Source organism: Eubalaena glacialis, chromosome 2, assembly GCF_028564815.1.
Source record: "Eubalaena glacialis isolate mEubGla1 chromosome 2, mEubGla1.1.hap2.+ XY, whole genome shotgun sequence".
Lineage (NCBI taxonomy): Eukaryota > Metazoa > Chordata > Mammalia > Artiodactyla > Balaenidae > Eubalaena > Eubalaena glacialis.
In genome coordinates, this window is record NC_083717.1 from 10,861,981 (window position 1) to 10,875,847 (window position 13,867).

A 13,867-nucleotide genomic window follows, 5' to 3' on the forward strand; every position below is an offset into this window, starting at 1 on the left:
CTGAAGCAAGACATGCAATGCTGTGCACAGTTACCTTTCTGGTCTTACATTCTTTCCCTTTCATACCTGATGGCTTTGCAGAATTTCAGCCTGGTGAACGTGCCCTCCCTATTAAGCCAGCCCTGGCTCCAAGACTTAGTCACGCTCTCCCGTGTAATACCATAGCAGGGACCGGATACTCTTATGGGTCTGAGTGCTACTGGAGCACCTTGTTCATCTGAAGATCACCATCATTGCTTAGCAGATTGCCTGGTATGTTTGTTGAGTAAATTTAAAATGGTAGCTGAACAGGGAACTATATTCAATATCCTTTAATAAATGATAATGGAAAAGAATATATATATATATATATATATATATATATATATATATCTCCGAATCACTTTGCTGTACACCAGAAACTAACACAACATTGTAAATCAACTAACTTCAATTTTTAAAAAAGGTAGCTGAGGAACTCACTGCAGGGGGCACTTGTATGATCCCTGGTCGGGGAACTAAGAACCCATAAGCCTCGTGGAGCAGCCAATAAATAAGTAAATAAATAAATAAATAAAAATTAAAAAGGTAGCTGAATTAGTTCCCATTTGGCTAGAGCATCCTTAAATCAAAACCACTAGTCCTAACAGGTTTTATTGGCTCCGAATGATCACCTGCACATTTGAGGCCACATTTGACTAATCACACATTCCTGTATATAGGCAACGTGGGGATGTGTGTGCATAAGTGTACCAAAACCAAAGATATATGGGATTCCTCCTAAAGTTGGTTAGGTGAAATGAATTCAACTTTTGATAGATGAACACACAAATCGCCCCAAATTGCTTTCATATAAATATGTTTTATTGCAGAGAAGTTATAAGTATTTACATGCTGCAACATGTCACGACATAAATTTACCAAATATTTTATGGTGGGATGCTGTAGGTTTCAGATAATAGTTTCAGAAGAACCACAGATTAAGTGAAGAGACTGACAGCTTTATTGACTCTACATCTCTCGGTTGCTAAATGCTAGAAGTCAAAAGGCAGTGTTTTTTTCAGTCCTACCTGTCATCACTTGCATGCAGAAACCTAGGAAGCAAATACAAGAGAACTGTCGAGTTTCAAATCCATATGGCCACCAAAGTTTACAATGGGTTGGGTTATAATTCATGTCGTAAAGCGTTTAACTCTTGCATAAAATATACAGTTCTAATAAGATTGGTATAAATCTACTTATTTATAAACCCTGGCTTAAAAACAAGGACAGGATGCAGCCTGCACATGCACTGAGAAGGACAACCTAGCAAATGTTTGTGAACTTAATAGTGTTTCTTCACTTGCTTATTGTTATCAATCTGGGAAAACAACCTCAAGGATTGCAGATTTAAACTTCTCTTGGTGATAAATAATGGCAATGAAAGTCTAGGAAAGACCCCAGGCGCTCTTGCTGATTTATGCTGGTGGAAGAGAATCTATGGACTGTACTAAGGTAGAAACTGGCAAGTCTTCTTTAGGCCACATCTCTAGCAGGGTCATCCTGAAGTGCAATAAAAAGTCGCTGATGCCTGACTGCTTATTTCTGAAAAAGTCAGTAAAGTACTAACAGATTTCGGATGTAAATGAAACAAGTAGGTGGGTCTGGACACTCCAAACCAAATTCACAACTTTATACCTTAAAGTTGTAGTCCAAGGTCACTAAGTAGATAGATAGGCTTTGATTGAAAAGGAAGCGGAGAAGGAAGTAAATGAAGAAAGCAAAAACAAATAGAATTTCTACATCTCTTCAAACCTACCCCACCATCCTGAGTAATGCACGAAGCAAGCAAATGGGTGAGGAGATTTATGCACAGCTTCGCAAAATGGTGAAATGCATGTTACTCCTGAATACAAATCACTGGGAAAATTTTGATGATGAATAGGAGAATTCCCAGTTTTTATCTTCCACTGAGAGTAATATTCCTAAGAACAGCCCCGTATCCACCTTCTGATTCCCTTTTCTCAACTTCTACCCTCCTAGCATGTTCTCCTTGCTGCTCAGAAAATGAAAAACAGTTATTTAGGCTATAAATGTCCTGGCCGAACAAGCCGTGATACTTCAGCATTTAGCGTGAGAGAAAGGAAGTCTGGGTTCTATTTTTAAGTGATTCATCTTAAAATAAAATGAGACTGAGTTTTGCAATGGAATCTCTTTACATGATCACATCAGTAGGGCTAAATCAGCAGCTTTGGAGTGCCATGCCAGGTGATCAGTGTGGAATGCGATACGTTTTATAAAACATGCTTTGGGGGCTGCTGTGCCTTGCAAATAACCCCTACATTTGGAATTTTGAGCCTGGTAGCTCACCTAGGCCATTTGCAGGACTTGGAAGTTTTCCAGGGCTTGGAAGAATGAAGAGCCCACACCGCCTCATAGGCTTTGAGTAACTCTGGTTATAAACCTCTTTGGGATTCAAGCCCAGCAAGTTCTACCCCTGCCTGAAGCAATGAATAAGAGTTTATGAGAGTAAGTAGTTTAAGGTAATGTAAAATATTATATATTTAGTATACATAATAAAAATATATCCATATAATGATCTTGATGCTATAATAATTTTTCTCTTTAAAAATATAATCCCTTGAAAGTGCTATTGGGAGCTCCCTTTCTGTCTTTGTTTTAAAGGCAAATCCCCTGGCTCTGCAGTACTCTAATTCTCTTGTCATTCCCAGAGTCTTCCCTTGCCAATGGTAATAATAACGCACAGTATATTTTTCTCACTCTTAGCTTCTTCCTTCCTTATGAAATGCTGCTAAGTATGAAATACTGAAAGAGTTAAAAGGGACAATTAATTGGAACGAAGGCATTATCTATCCCTGACTTTGAACAAACAATAGATAAGTTGTCCTTAATGAGATGTATGACTAAGTAGGACCACTTGATCTCCAATATTAATAAAGCTTCTGAGTCCTAACAGGAAGTGCAAAACAAGAAACTCAACTTGTATAAAAAACCCTGATTAAGACAGTATAACAAACCATGATGTGAAATAATAGAGTCAAATTCAAATTCACAATATATAAACCACAGCCAAAACTAAAAGGTTTTATCATAACAGTTATGGCTTCCCAAGCCAGAGAAAGCGTACTGTACTTCAAGAATCAACTAAAGTTGATAGATAGCAGGTATTCTGGAAGTTGCAATAACAATTGAGTAGCTGCAGATTGCATAAATGTGTTGTGCCACACAATATCAAAGTTATTTGCAAAAATTATACAATCTGGAATGCTGGAATGAGACACAACAATGTACTGAAACAGACATTTATAAGAAAATGAAAGCAATCATTAATATAAAAGGTATTTTTGGATGCATTAAGTTAGCAGTGCTATCAAGGTTAAATAGGTAAAGTAAGTTCTTTTTAGTCAGCTACTTAGAATTTCGGTCACATACGTCAATACCTTCCTCTCCTTTGCAAAATCTCGTCCCTCTTCTGTGTCTTCTGGTTTGCCTTGCTTGGGATCTTCAAAGTCCCAAGGGTAAGTATTGATCAGGGGCAGACATTGAGGGCTACTTCTCCCAAACATATGCTAAAGTGTAAGGATTTTCCCAGTGTTCCCTGGGGCAAGACTTTCCTGGCCAGTCTAACTTCTCCATTACGTCGTTGCCCTGGCCTCCTACGTTTTCTTCCACCCCTGCCATTCACATTTCCCTTGATTGACCAATACTCCTTAGGAATTTGTGATCCTGTATCTTCCGTCTTATAGCGAATTCAGCGTTTCTTCCTTCTCCTTTTCTTTCTGGGGATGCTACACTTTAAAAGTATCCCAGACCTCTTATTTCCGAGGCCCTGCTACCTTATTTGCACTTAAAGCAGAAGAGGCAGGGAAAGCTACACTTCTTTCAGCATTTGGTTGATCTGGGGTCTCAAACTCCCAGGGACACACCTCAGCTCGTGATGTTAAGGATTGCTGAAAGTTATTACTTGAGTTACATGAGTCAGGCACGTTTTGCTCAGAGGAAGATGTCTTTTTCTCCTCGTCTCCTAGTTGGTTGAGGTTTTCATTCTCCACTTTTGATGCTACAGCTTTGGGAGGCAGTTCTTCACACTGCCCAGCACACACACTGGCTGCAGAGTGCTGGCCGCCATTCTCCCCTTGAGCTCTTCCTGGGGGAACCTGAGTCTTGGAAATCACATACTTCTCATCTTCAAAGAGGGACTGACCTTGGATCTCCCAAGGGCACACCTCAGTTTTGTCTATGCTCTTCGGATTGGACTGCTGACATAGTTCAACTGCTTTAGGCTTGGGATGAGATTTCTCCTTTAAGGAAAAAATTGGGGTTTTCTCCATTTCAGAAGCCGCAATCGATACGTGCTTTTGAACTTTTGATTCTGAAGGCACAGGACCGGGGGTCAGGTCGTAGATCTCCCAGGGGCACACTTCCCCTATGTCAAAGCTGTCCTTCATCTGGGTGGCACCTGGGCTCAGGTCGGAATTGGCAGCGGGGGGGTTGGCCCTTTGTTGCCTCATAATCCCAGATTTCGGAGGTTTTCTTGGCTCCTCTGAATGATTGGAGTTTGGGGGGGCAGAGTCTTGAGTCTCTGCGTTATCTGAATTTGAGTATTTTCTGTTTGTCTCTTTCTCTCTCGGCAGAGCTTTCTGGGCTTTGGCCCGTTCCTCCACGCCGGATGCCTGGGTTTTCCCGGCCAATCCGAGCGTCTTCTCTTTGGCACTGGCGATGACGCTGAGGGACTTCTGTAACACGGACGTGCGGGGCGGCCCGGGCTTCTTCTCCGAGCTGAGGTTGTGGGCGCTGGCCGACTTACACACCAGAGGCACGGACTCGGTGGACACGGCCTGGCTGTCGTCTTGCAGGGCTCGCGGCCGGTTCGTTCCCGCCGGGGACCCCAGCGCAGAGTCGTCCGTGGCCACCGCCTCCTCCTCCTCCCGGCTCGGGGCGGGCGGGCTGCTCGGGCTGCCCGGCTGCTCCCGCACGTGCTCGTACGTGCTGTGCGATTTCTTGAGCGAGAAGACTCGGTTCCGCAGGGACTCCTCCTTGGGCTTCCCGGCGCCGCCCGCAGCCTCCTGCGGGTTCCTCCTGCCCGGGACGGCGCCCTTGGCCGCGCCATGGTCCAACGCGTCCTTGTCCTCCTTGGAGCACTGCCGGCTGACCGTCTCCGGGATCTCGGTGATGCGCCTCATGATGGAACGGCCTAAGCCCTTCTTCGAGCACCGCTTTTTCTGGAGGTGGGGATTATTTGTGATCATCTTCTTCCTCTTATAGATTTCCAACTGAGCGTAGAGTTTCTTCAGCTCGTCCTGCCGTAACAAGAGCAGATTCAAAGAGGTGCGGAATTTAGCGTTTCGGCCGGCTAATATCACTAACTGTAATGTGAAGTCAATGAACGGAGCTCTTCCTAACATCTCTGCTCATCAACTTTCCCCTTACTCTCACCTTCTGATTCCTCTGTATCTTGTTTCACACAGCGTTTGAACTTTAAGACGTGAACTCCTGCATTCTGCACTTCCTTCATGCAACAGGCACTTTGAACTTGTGAATTGCGTGGACCAGGCTGAGCCTGGACCGTGACAAAACACAGCCTGCTGTCTACTGATAAACCATACCCCTCAACAATATGGGAAGCGTCATGTAGCCACTGATACAATTACACCTAATGTTAAATTAGTGTCCAACAGACCATCACATACTAAAAGCGTCTTCTTCCTCCAAATGCTGATATATTGTCACAGATTATTTTAAATAATTCACACTCTCTGCTCACAGATCTATCCTAGTTTCCCATCAGCAAGATCTCATAAACCGTCATCATGGGACATGTACAACCAGTTCATCATCATGGTGTCCACTAAGTCAGTTAAGACTATCAAGACTGGCCTGTGTGGCCTAACTTATACTGTGATTCTCTGTTTTAGAACTGGATTAACTGCATGTGATGCCTTCAGTTCTTACACAAACACACATGCTCTCTAACACAAAGAAGCACACGTGAACATCAACCCACACGTTTGAGCCTGTAGGAATGGGTCTAATCTAAAACAGAAAAGAAGAAATACTGGCATTACCCGAATGTCTTCCGGATCCAAGCTGTGCTCGCTCCAGGCTGAATTGATACTGCTGTTCAGGTAGGATCCAGATCGGCCCATGTCTAACTCATCTTCGTATGCTTCTGTAGCAATGTCGTCTCGTGGGTTATTGCTTGAATGTGAAAACTGCAATAGAAATTCCATATGAGCTGTAGACATTAATCCACTGTAGGACACAGCATAATAATTTTCTAAAGGTTCTAATGTTACATCATTTCTTCAGCTTAGATGAATTCATTCACTGAACTCTTTACAAAAGATTTGCTGCCATATTTGTGTTTTGTTTCCCACCTTACATGCTAGAGCACTTAGTGAGGCAATATTAACACTTGGTTCCCTCTTTCACTCCTATTTTCATTCTTGTCTTTTTTCCAGGTTCCAAGGGTTAACTCACATTATTCCTCTTCAATGATATTTGCATTTTGAAAATGAAAATAAGTAGAAGAATCCAAAGAAATGTTCTCTTAGGGTACTCTTAGTACACTGTACTCTAGGAGTAGCAATTTAGACCCACTGGCAGCTGAACGGGAGTATTTTTTTGAGAGGTGGTGTGTATCATGTCATTTCACTTTACACAGAGGAGGCTGTATTTCATCTATGGGCACAATTGGACTGATCACAGGAATATGACTTTCAGTCTGTCACACAGAGCTTCAAAAACACTACTTTCAAAACTCAGGGGACAGGAGATCTGAATTCCAGCCTCAACTCTGTTGTCAGTGAGATCTTAACCAGGCCATGGAACCTCTCGGGAGCACAGTGCCCTCTTAGCCTAAAGGGCTTGCGCTGGATGGTATCTAAGTTTAAAATTCAAAGATTCACTGAAATTACAGATTTTTTTCCTTAAGCTCATCATTATTCTCAAGTTCCTCCTTCATTGCATTTTGATATATTTTAATTATCTTCCTGTAGTCTTTTGATATTTTTCAGTTTCATGTACTCTTGCTATCTCTACTCTTCTTCAAGTGGAAAAGTGAGGAAGAATGAATTGGGTAAATGATGGAAAGCAGGAAGAATCAAAAGCATCCAGCCACATTTTACACAACATATAAACCAAGTGTTTGTCCTATGAAAATTGAGAGAACTTGGGTTCTCTTCTCCTAGCTTGTCATCGGGTGAAATATTTCTTTAAATAATGAACAGGTTTTAAAAAACTAAAAATAGCAATCCCACTCCTGGGCATATATCCGGAGAAAAACATGGTTTGAAAGGATACATACACCCCCATGTTCACTGCAGCACTGTTTACAATTGCCAAGACATGGAAACAAACTAAATGTCCATTGACAGATGAATGGATAAAGAAGATGTAGTACATGTATACAATGGAACGTTACTCAGCCATTAAAGAGAATGAAATAATGCCATTTGCAGCAACATGGATGGACGTAGAGATTATCACACTAAGTGAAGCAAGTCAGACAGAGAAAGACCAATATCATATGATATTGCTTATATGTGGAATTAAAAAAAAATGACACAAATGAACTTATTTACAAAACAGAAACAGACTCACAGACTTAGAGAATGAACTTATGGTTACCGAGGGGAAGGGTGGGAGGGAGGGATAAATTGGGAGTTTGGGATTCACAGGTACACACTGCTATATTTAAAATAGATAACCAACAAGGACCTAGTGTTAAACAAAAAAAAAAAGTAGCTAATCTCATGATAAGAAATGTAGCAGTAATCCAAATGGAATAGATTAGACTTCCAAAATATACATGTGACAGGGGTCCTTCCACTTAATTTGTGTGATTCTTGACAAATCTTTTACCCTCTATACTATTATGCACTGTCTATAAAGACATTGCTACTTAAAAAAACAAAATACAATAAAAGAAAAAAACAGAACAGGTTGCCCTTTGATACAGAGACACAGAGATATTTTAATGTCAACTATTGTTAAAATATTCAGCTAGGCAGGTGAACACAAATTGGAGATAACACGTGAGATGGTAGTTCTCTATTTAAGTAATAATGAATCTTTTGTATTTGGGACCAGCTGAGAAACCACAGGAACTGATGAACTTTCCCCTCACTCTTCTACTTATGTTTGTGGGAGCCACATGTGCCATACACTTAAGGCCATAAAGGTGAAGAAAATAGAGTCCTGGTCCTCCAAAATCTCACATGCTACTGGAGGTTATTTGTAAGAATGAAATTATTTTTCTTGAGCAAAGTCTTAGAGATTATCATGAGTTTAGGAGACAGTTATTTGTCAGATATTGTCCATTTCCTGCTTTATGATTTTTCCTTAATGCTTATCTCTATCTAAAATACTATTTTAAATATTTATTTTGTTTATCGTTTCTGTTTCCTCCTCTCTTCCACCAGAATATAAGTACCATGAGAGCACAGATTTATATCTGTTCACTACTCTTATTCTAGGATATAGAACAGTGCTTAGTAAAACTCCTCAAAAATGTTTTAAATTATTTATTGAAATATAATTCACATACCATAAAATTCTCAATTTTTAACTATACAAATCAGTGTTTTTTAGTATATTCATGAGGTTCCACAATCATCACCACCATCTAATTCCAGAATATTTTCATCACTCCCAAAAGAAACCTTGAACCCAGGAAGCAGTCACTTCCATTCCCCTTTTTCCCCAGCCCATGGCACCACTAACCCACTTTCTGTCTCTTTAGAGCTGTCTATTCCGGACATTTCACATAAATAGAACCACATAATATGTGGCCTTTTTTATCTGGCTTCCCTGGCATAAGGTTTTCAAGGTTTGTACAAGTTGTAGCATGTATCAGCGTTTTATTCCTTTTTATTGATGAATAATATTTCATTTTGTGGGTATACCACATTTTGTTTATACATTATCAATTGATGGACATTTGGGTTGTTTCCACTTTTTGGCTACTATGGATAATGCTGCTATGAACATTCATGTACAAATTAAAAAAAAAATTTTAAGCCAGCTTTATTGAGGTATAATTGATATGCAGAGAACTGCACATGTTAAATGTGTACAATCTGATGAGTTTGGACATATGCAAACACCTGTGATGCCATCACTACCAAGGTAATAGACATCAAGAACAAATTTTTGTGTAAACATATGTTTTCAATTCTGGCTGGAGCTCAATAGCAATTTTTTGGATGAATAAATAAATAGTCTGAGTATATACCCATCTAATAAAAATGTAATCATATTATGTACAGTATAAATATGGTTAAGATAGATTGCAGGAACAGACACATCCATGAAAATTATGGCTATTTGGTGTAATTCAAGTAAGGAAGAAAATAGGCATTTTGCTCTGTTTACAATTGTTTGGCCTTTTCAATCAGGCTGAAGTTCAATGTTTTGGTTAATTGTGAGAGGTGAGGTAAAGAAAGCCTAGAGTGAAAGAAAGAAATCACAATTCTGGTTTCAGCTGTGCTAACGTTACATTGTACGACACTGATAAAGATGTATTTTGTTTTCCTACATGTAAAAGGGGAAAACAATGATAACTTTTGTTTTTCTACACATAATATTTTGTTCTAATATTTTGTTTTTCTACATGTAAAAGAGGAAAGTAATGATAATTTGTATAGTATCTTTTTTCCAAAACTTGGATATCATTTTGTTTTATTCTAAGCAGCCTCACTGCTATCATGTCATAGATGAGGAAACTGAGACTCAGAGAGATGAAAAGTCTTGCCTAATGTTACATTACACAGCTAACTTGGGGTGGGGTATGAGTTCAGAATCCCTGTATTCTGAGTCCTGGCCCGTTTCCCTCCACATCAGAATGCTGTGTAGATAAGTCTTTGTCAGAATCCATCATTGTTAAGCAAGACTCTTTTTATACAACATTATAATTATTTCTATTTACATAAAAATTCTCTGAATGTTTAAAACACAATACTTCCCTGAATATGAATCCAAACAAGAGGATTCTTAGACTAGGATAATTCTCTTTAAAAACGAGCTTGAGGTTACAGCTACAATGAAAGGCCACCTTGAACCCCTAATAATTAAAACATAAATAGATATCAAAGTATTTGGAAAAGGACTAAGATGGATGATGGGTTTTGTACAAACTAAGGCAGTTAAAAATTATGTGAGATGTTTAATAAATCCCCAAAGAAAAGAGACACCTAGATTCCTGAGGAAGGAGTTTTAAAAACATTGTAGTGTGTCAAGCAAATCTTCACACCTCCCTTTGCCTATATTGCCAGATATTTTTTAAAGGAGAAACAATTCCACGCTCATTTAAAACAACTATCTTGCAAGAGAAAAGTAATGTTGGAGGAATACCTTTGGAATCAAAAGCAACCCAATGGTGACTGTCACAGTCAAATGAGTATGTGCAAAATACAGCATCAACATCCAATCAGACTGAAGTCTTGAGGCAAGAACAAATCTGAAATGAGAATTCAACATAAGCAACCCAATAAGATCTCTACTTAAAACACTAGGATACTTGGAATCTCTTTTCCTCAATATATTAGTAAAAGAAAGCAAGCAAGAAAGAAGTCATACTGTTATTTCTATGACATATATTTTCATCACAGAAGAATAAGGGTCTAAGTAACTCTAATTAGATGCATAAGATATGAACTCTTTAGTTCTTAAAATTATCAATAGTAAGAAAGATAACACATACATATATAATGTGCTAAACATTTCCTTGGATTATTATTTTGTAGGTAAGTTGAATGTGCAAAGCAAAAGCAGTGAACACACGTGAATTCAAAAGGAGAGTAGGTTAAAAAATGATTGTTTCAGGCAAATTTAGGTTATAAGACACATCCAAATAACTCCTGACCATAATATTCTTCACTTAAAAATATTAATTAGAACTAAGGAAAAAAAATGGGTAAATATCTGTTTCAGGGAATGATCCCAGAAGTTTAAATGATAAGCAATGTAATGGATAAAATGAATGTACTAACGGTTTGTAACATGCATCTTTTTAAAATTGTTTTTAAAAATTGAAATATAGTTGACATATAAAGTGCATCTTTTAAAATACAAATCTTAGTTTTATAAAGCATCAAATTATTATTTTTTTATTAATTAATTAATTAATTTATTTTTATTTATGGCTGTGTTGGGTCTTAGTTTCTGTGCGAGGGCTTTCTCTAGTTGTGGCAAGCAGGGGCCACTCTTCATCACGGTGCGCGGGCCTCTCACTATCGCAGCCTCTCTTGTTGCGGAGCACAGGCTCCAGACACGCAGGCTCAGTAGTTGTGGCTCACGGGCCCAGTTGCTCCGCGGCATGTGGGATCTTCCCAGACCAGGGCTCGAACCCGTGTCCCCTGCATCGGCAGGCAGACTCTCAACCACTGTGCTACCAGGGAAGCCCAGAGCATCAAATTATTTTAAAATAATTTAAAATATAATATTTAAAATCTTATCTTATTGAGGAATTTATAAACTTGTGTTCCAGGATGGCCCTTCAAGTAACATGTGTAGGAAAAATTCATTATTAATATCTGATCTGGTAATTTTGGAATGTTTTCACAAATCAGTAGGTACATGTACAAACTAAAACTCATGTTTTAAGGACTCATCTTTATGCAGAAACCAGATATTGCTTTTATTAAGGTCATTTTGCACTCATATTCTTCTTTTAATGTTTTCCCATCTATTGTTTATCCATGAAAGCTAAATATGAGATTTTAGTGCTTTTGGAATTAGAGAATTGGCATTTTGTTTCAATGATACACATCATCAAATTTGAAAAGCTCATATCCTAAGAAAATGCTTATGATATAATCATGAAATAAACATATATGAATCTAAAAAGAGAAGATACATTTTATTTCTGCATTATACCATATTCATGACAAATTTACTAAGTAAATTAATATTACTAATATTTAAAACAAAATTTCCATCAAGGATATTTCTTCCTCATTTTCACTTCCATCCCCCTCCCACCCCCCCCAAAAAAATCAAGCTAAAATGGAAGCTCAGGAGTCATCAAAATGGAGATAGAGTTTTTTCCCCTGTGTCTGGAGATATAAAAGACATAGACTTATACACGGAAGTGCAGAATGGCCATAATACTTCACAGACAACTAAAAGGGATTTTCTGGATTAACATCTTTTCTAGCTCCTTTGTGAGAAAAGTGGCTTCATACCTGCTTTGAATGTGACTGAATATTCACTTTGTTCAGGGATGGGATACTTTTTTTTATTAATTAATTAATTAATTTATTTTTGCCTGTGTTGGGTCTTCGTTTCTGTGCGAGGGCTTTCTCTAGTTGCGGCAAGCGGGGGCCACTCTTCATCGCGGTGCGCGGGCCTCTCACTATCGTGGCCTCTCTTGTTGCGGAGCACAAGCTCCAGACGCGCAGGCTCAGTAGTTGTGGCTCACGGACCTAGTTGCTCCGCGGCATGTGGGATCTTCCCAGACCAGGGCTCGAACCCGTGTCCCCTGCATTAGCAGGCAGATTCTCAACCACTGCGCCACCAGGGAAGCCCAGGGATGGGATACTTTTGACTATACAGTCTGTGCTGGGTCAAGTAAGATTTTTTTTAAGCACTAAAATAGGATCATCTTACTCAATAAAAAGTTATAGTCTCTGAGACAGAGTATTGAGGCACAGAAGCAGTAGAAAATGTACCCCTGAAAATAATACAAGCCCAATCTGCTGGGGCCCCTGCCAGTACTGGAGCAGACAGTTACATCAAAGGAGATGGATTTACAGTCAAAAAGCATCCTTATGTACTGGGAATTCCTATCTCAAATGCCAACACAGGTAAACTTGAAACTAGCCTGACAATATCTGGAAAAAAGAACAGGTACACATATTTTGAATTAAAACAGTGAATCTTCCAAAAAATAATTCTGAGATATGCTAACATCAATTGTCCTTAATCAGCTTTTAATTACTGCCAGATTTTTTTAGGTTGCAGTTTTGATTAGAAATACCTTAAGAACAATTGGGTTTTGAAATAGTATTAAAGCTTCATTTTAAAAAATAGTATTTCAACTTAAAAAATAGGTCCAAAAATCAGGCGCATCGAAATATTTGAAAATTGAGGTTAAGAACAAAGGCAAACTTTTTAAAAGCCTTGCACTTTCCCAAAGGTTTGCTTTATGCTTAGTACTAAAAATAAATAAAGGGTTAGAACAGACTGAGCGAAATGCCTTCTCATTATTTATCCTTCTAGACTTAACCCTTTTAGGTTATTTTTGCTCAGTCTGACAATTTGGTAAGAAAGAAAGTAAATCTGTACATAATATGTAGTCATAGTTTTTAATTTATATATGTGTATGTATAAATATGAATACATACATATATGTATACATAATTTTACATTTTAAGCAGACAAGAAGAACATATATATCCTATTGATAGAGAATATCTTTGCTCATGTTGGATGCCTTATTTAATATTATTTCATTCTAGGAAAAAATTGCCAAGATGGATCCAGCTGATTTAAATTTTTATGTTACTGCTTCTTATCCTTGAACTTTATTAATGCTGGAACCACAGCATATATGAATTCAGTCCACATGTAAACAAGAAATTGTGCATACTTGATTTCTTTAATTATCACTGACTTTTACTTGCTCCTGGCTCATCCCCCTAAAATCAGTGTTCTGTAGATTTACTGGGTTAAACTATAATTCCATCACTGGTCCCCTATGGCCATACAAACTAAACTTTCAAGAGAGTAGCTATGATTCTTTGAAGCCAATGTGCCACCACCTAATCGAGTCTGGTCTATGTAGAAAGGTAAGTCAAATTTGGAACTTGAAATGTAGAGCTTCCCATTCAGGTTTGCTTAGCCTTGCCTAAGAAGATACCAAAAGATACCAAGGCTGGTCCCTCTG

General features: G+C 38.7%; 1 protein-coding gene across 1 annotated transcript in view; it reads right to left on the reverse strand.

Moving 5' to 3' along the window:
- Positions 1 to 3,794: 3,794 nt before the first annotated feature.
- The window catches only part of GPR158 (G protein-coupled receptor 158), a 331,787-nt gene continuing 321,714 nt past the window's right edge, over positions 3,795 to 13,867 (reverse strand). The window contains exons 9-11 of the mRNA XM_061181580.1: positions 10,333 to 10,438; positions 6,045 to 6,191; positions 3,795 to 5,279 (exon numbers count right to left, since the gene is read on the reverse strand). Of these exons, the coding sequence (XP_061037563.1) occupies positions 3,795 to 5,279; positions 6,045 to 6,191; positions 10,333 to 10,438 (1,738 nt within the window). The remainder of the gene's footprint in view (positions 5,280 to 6,044; positions 6,192 to 10,332; positions 10,439 to 13,867) is intronic.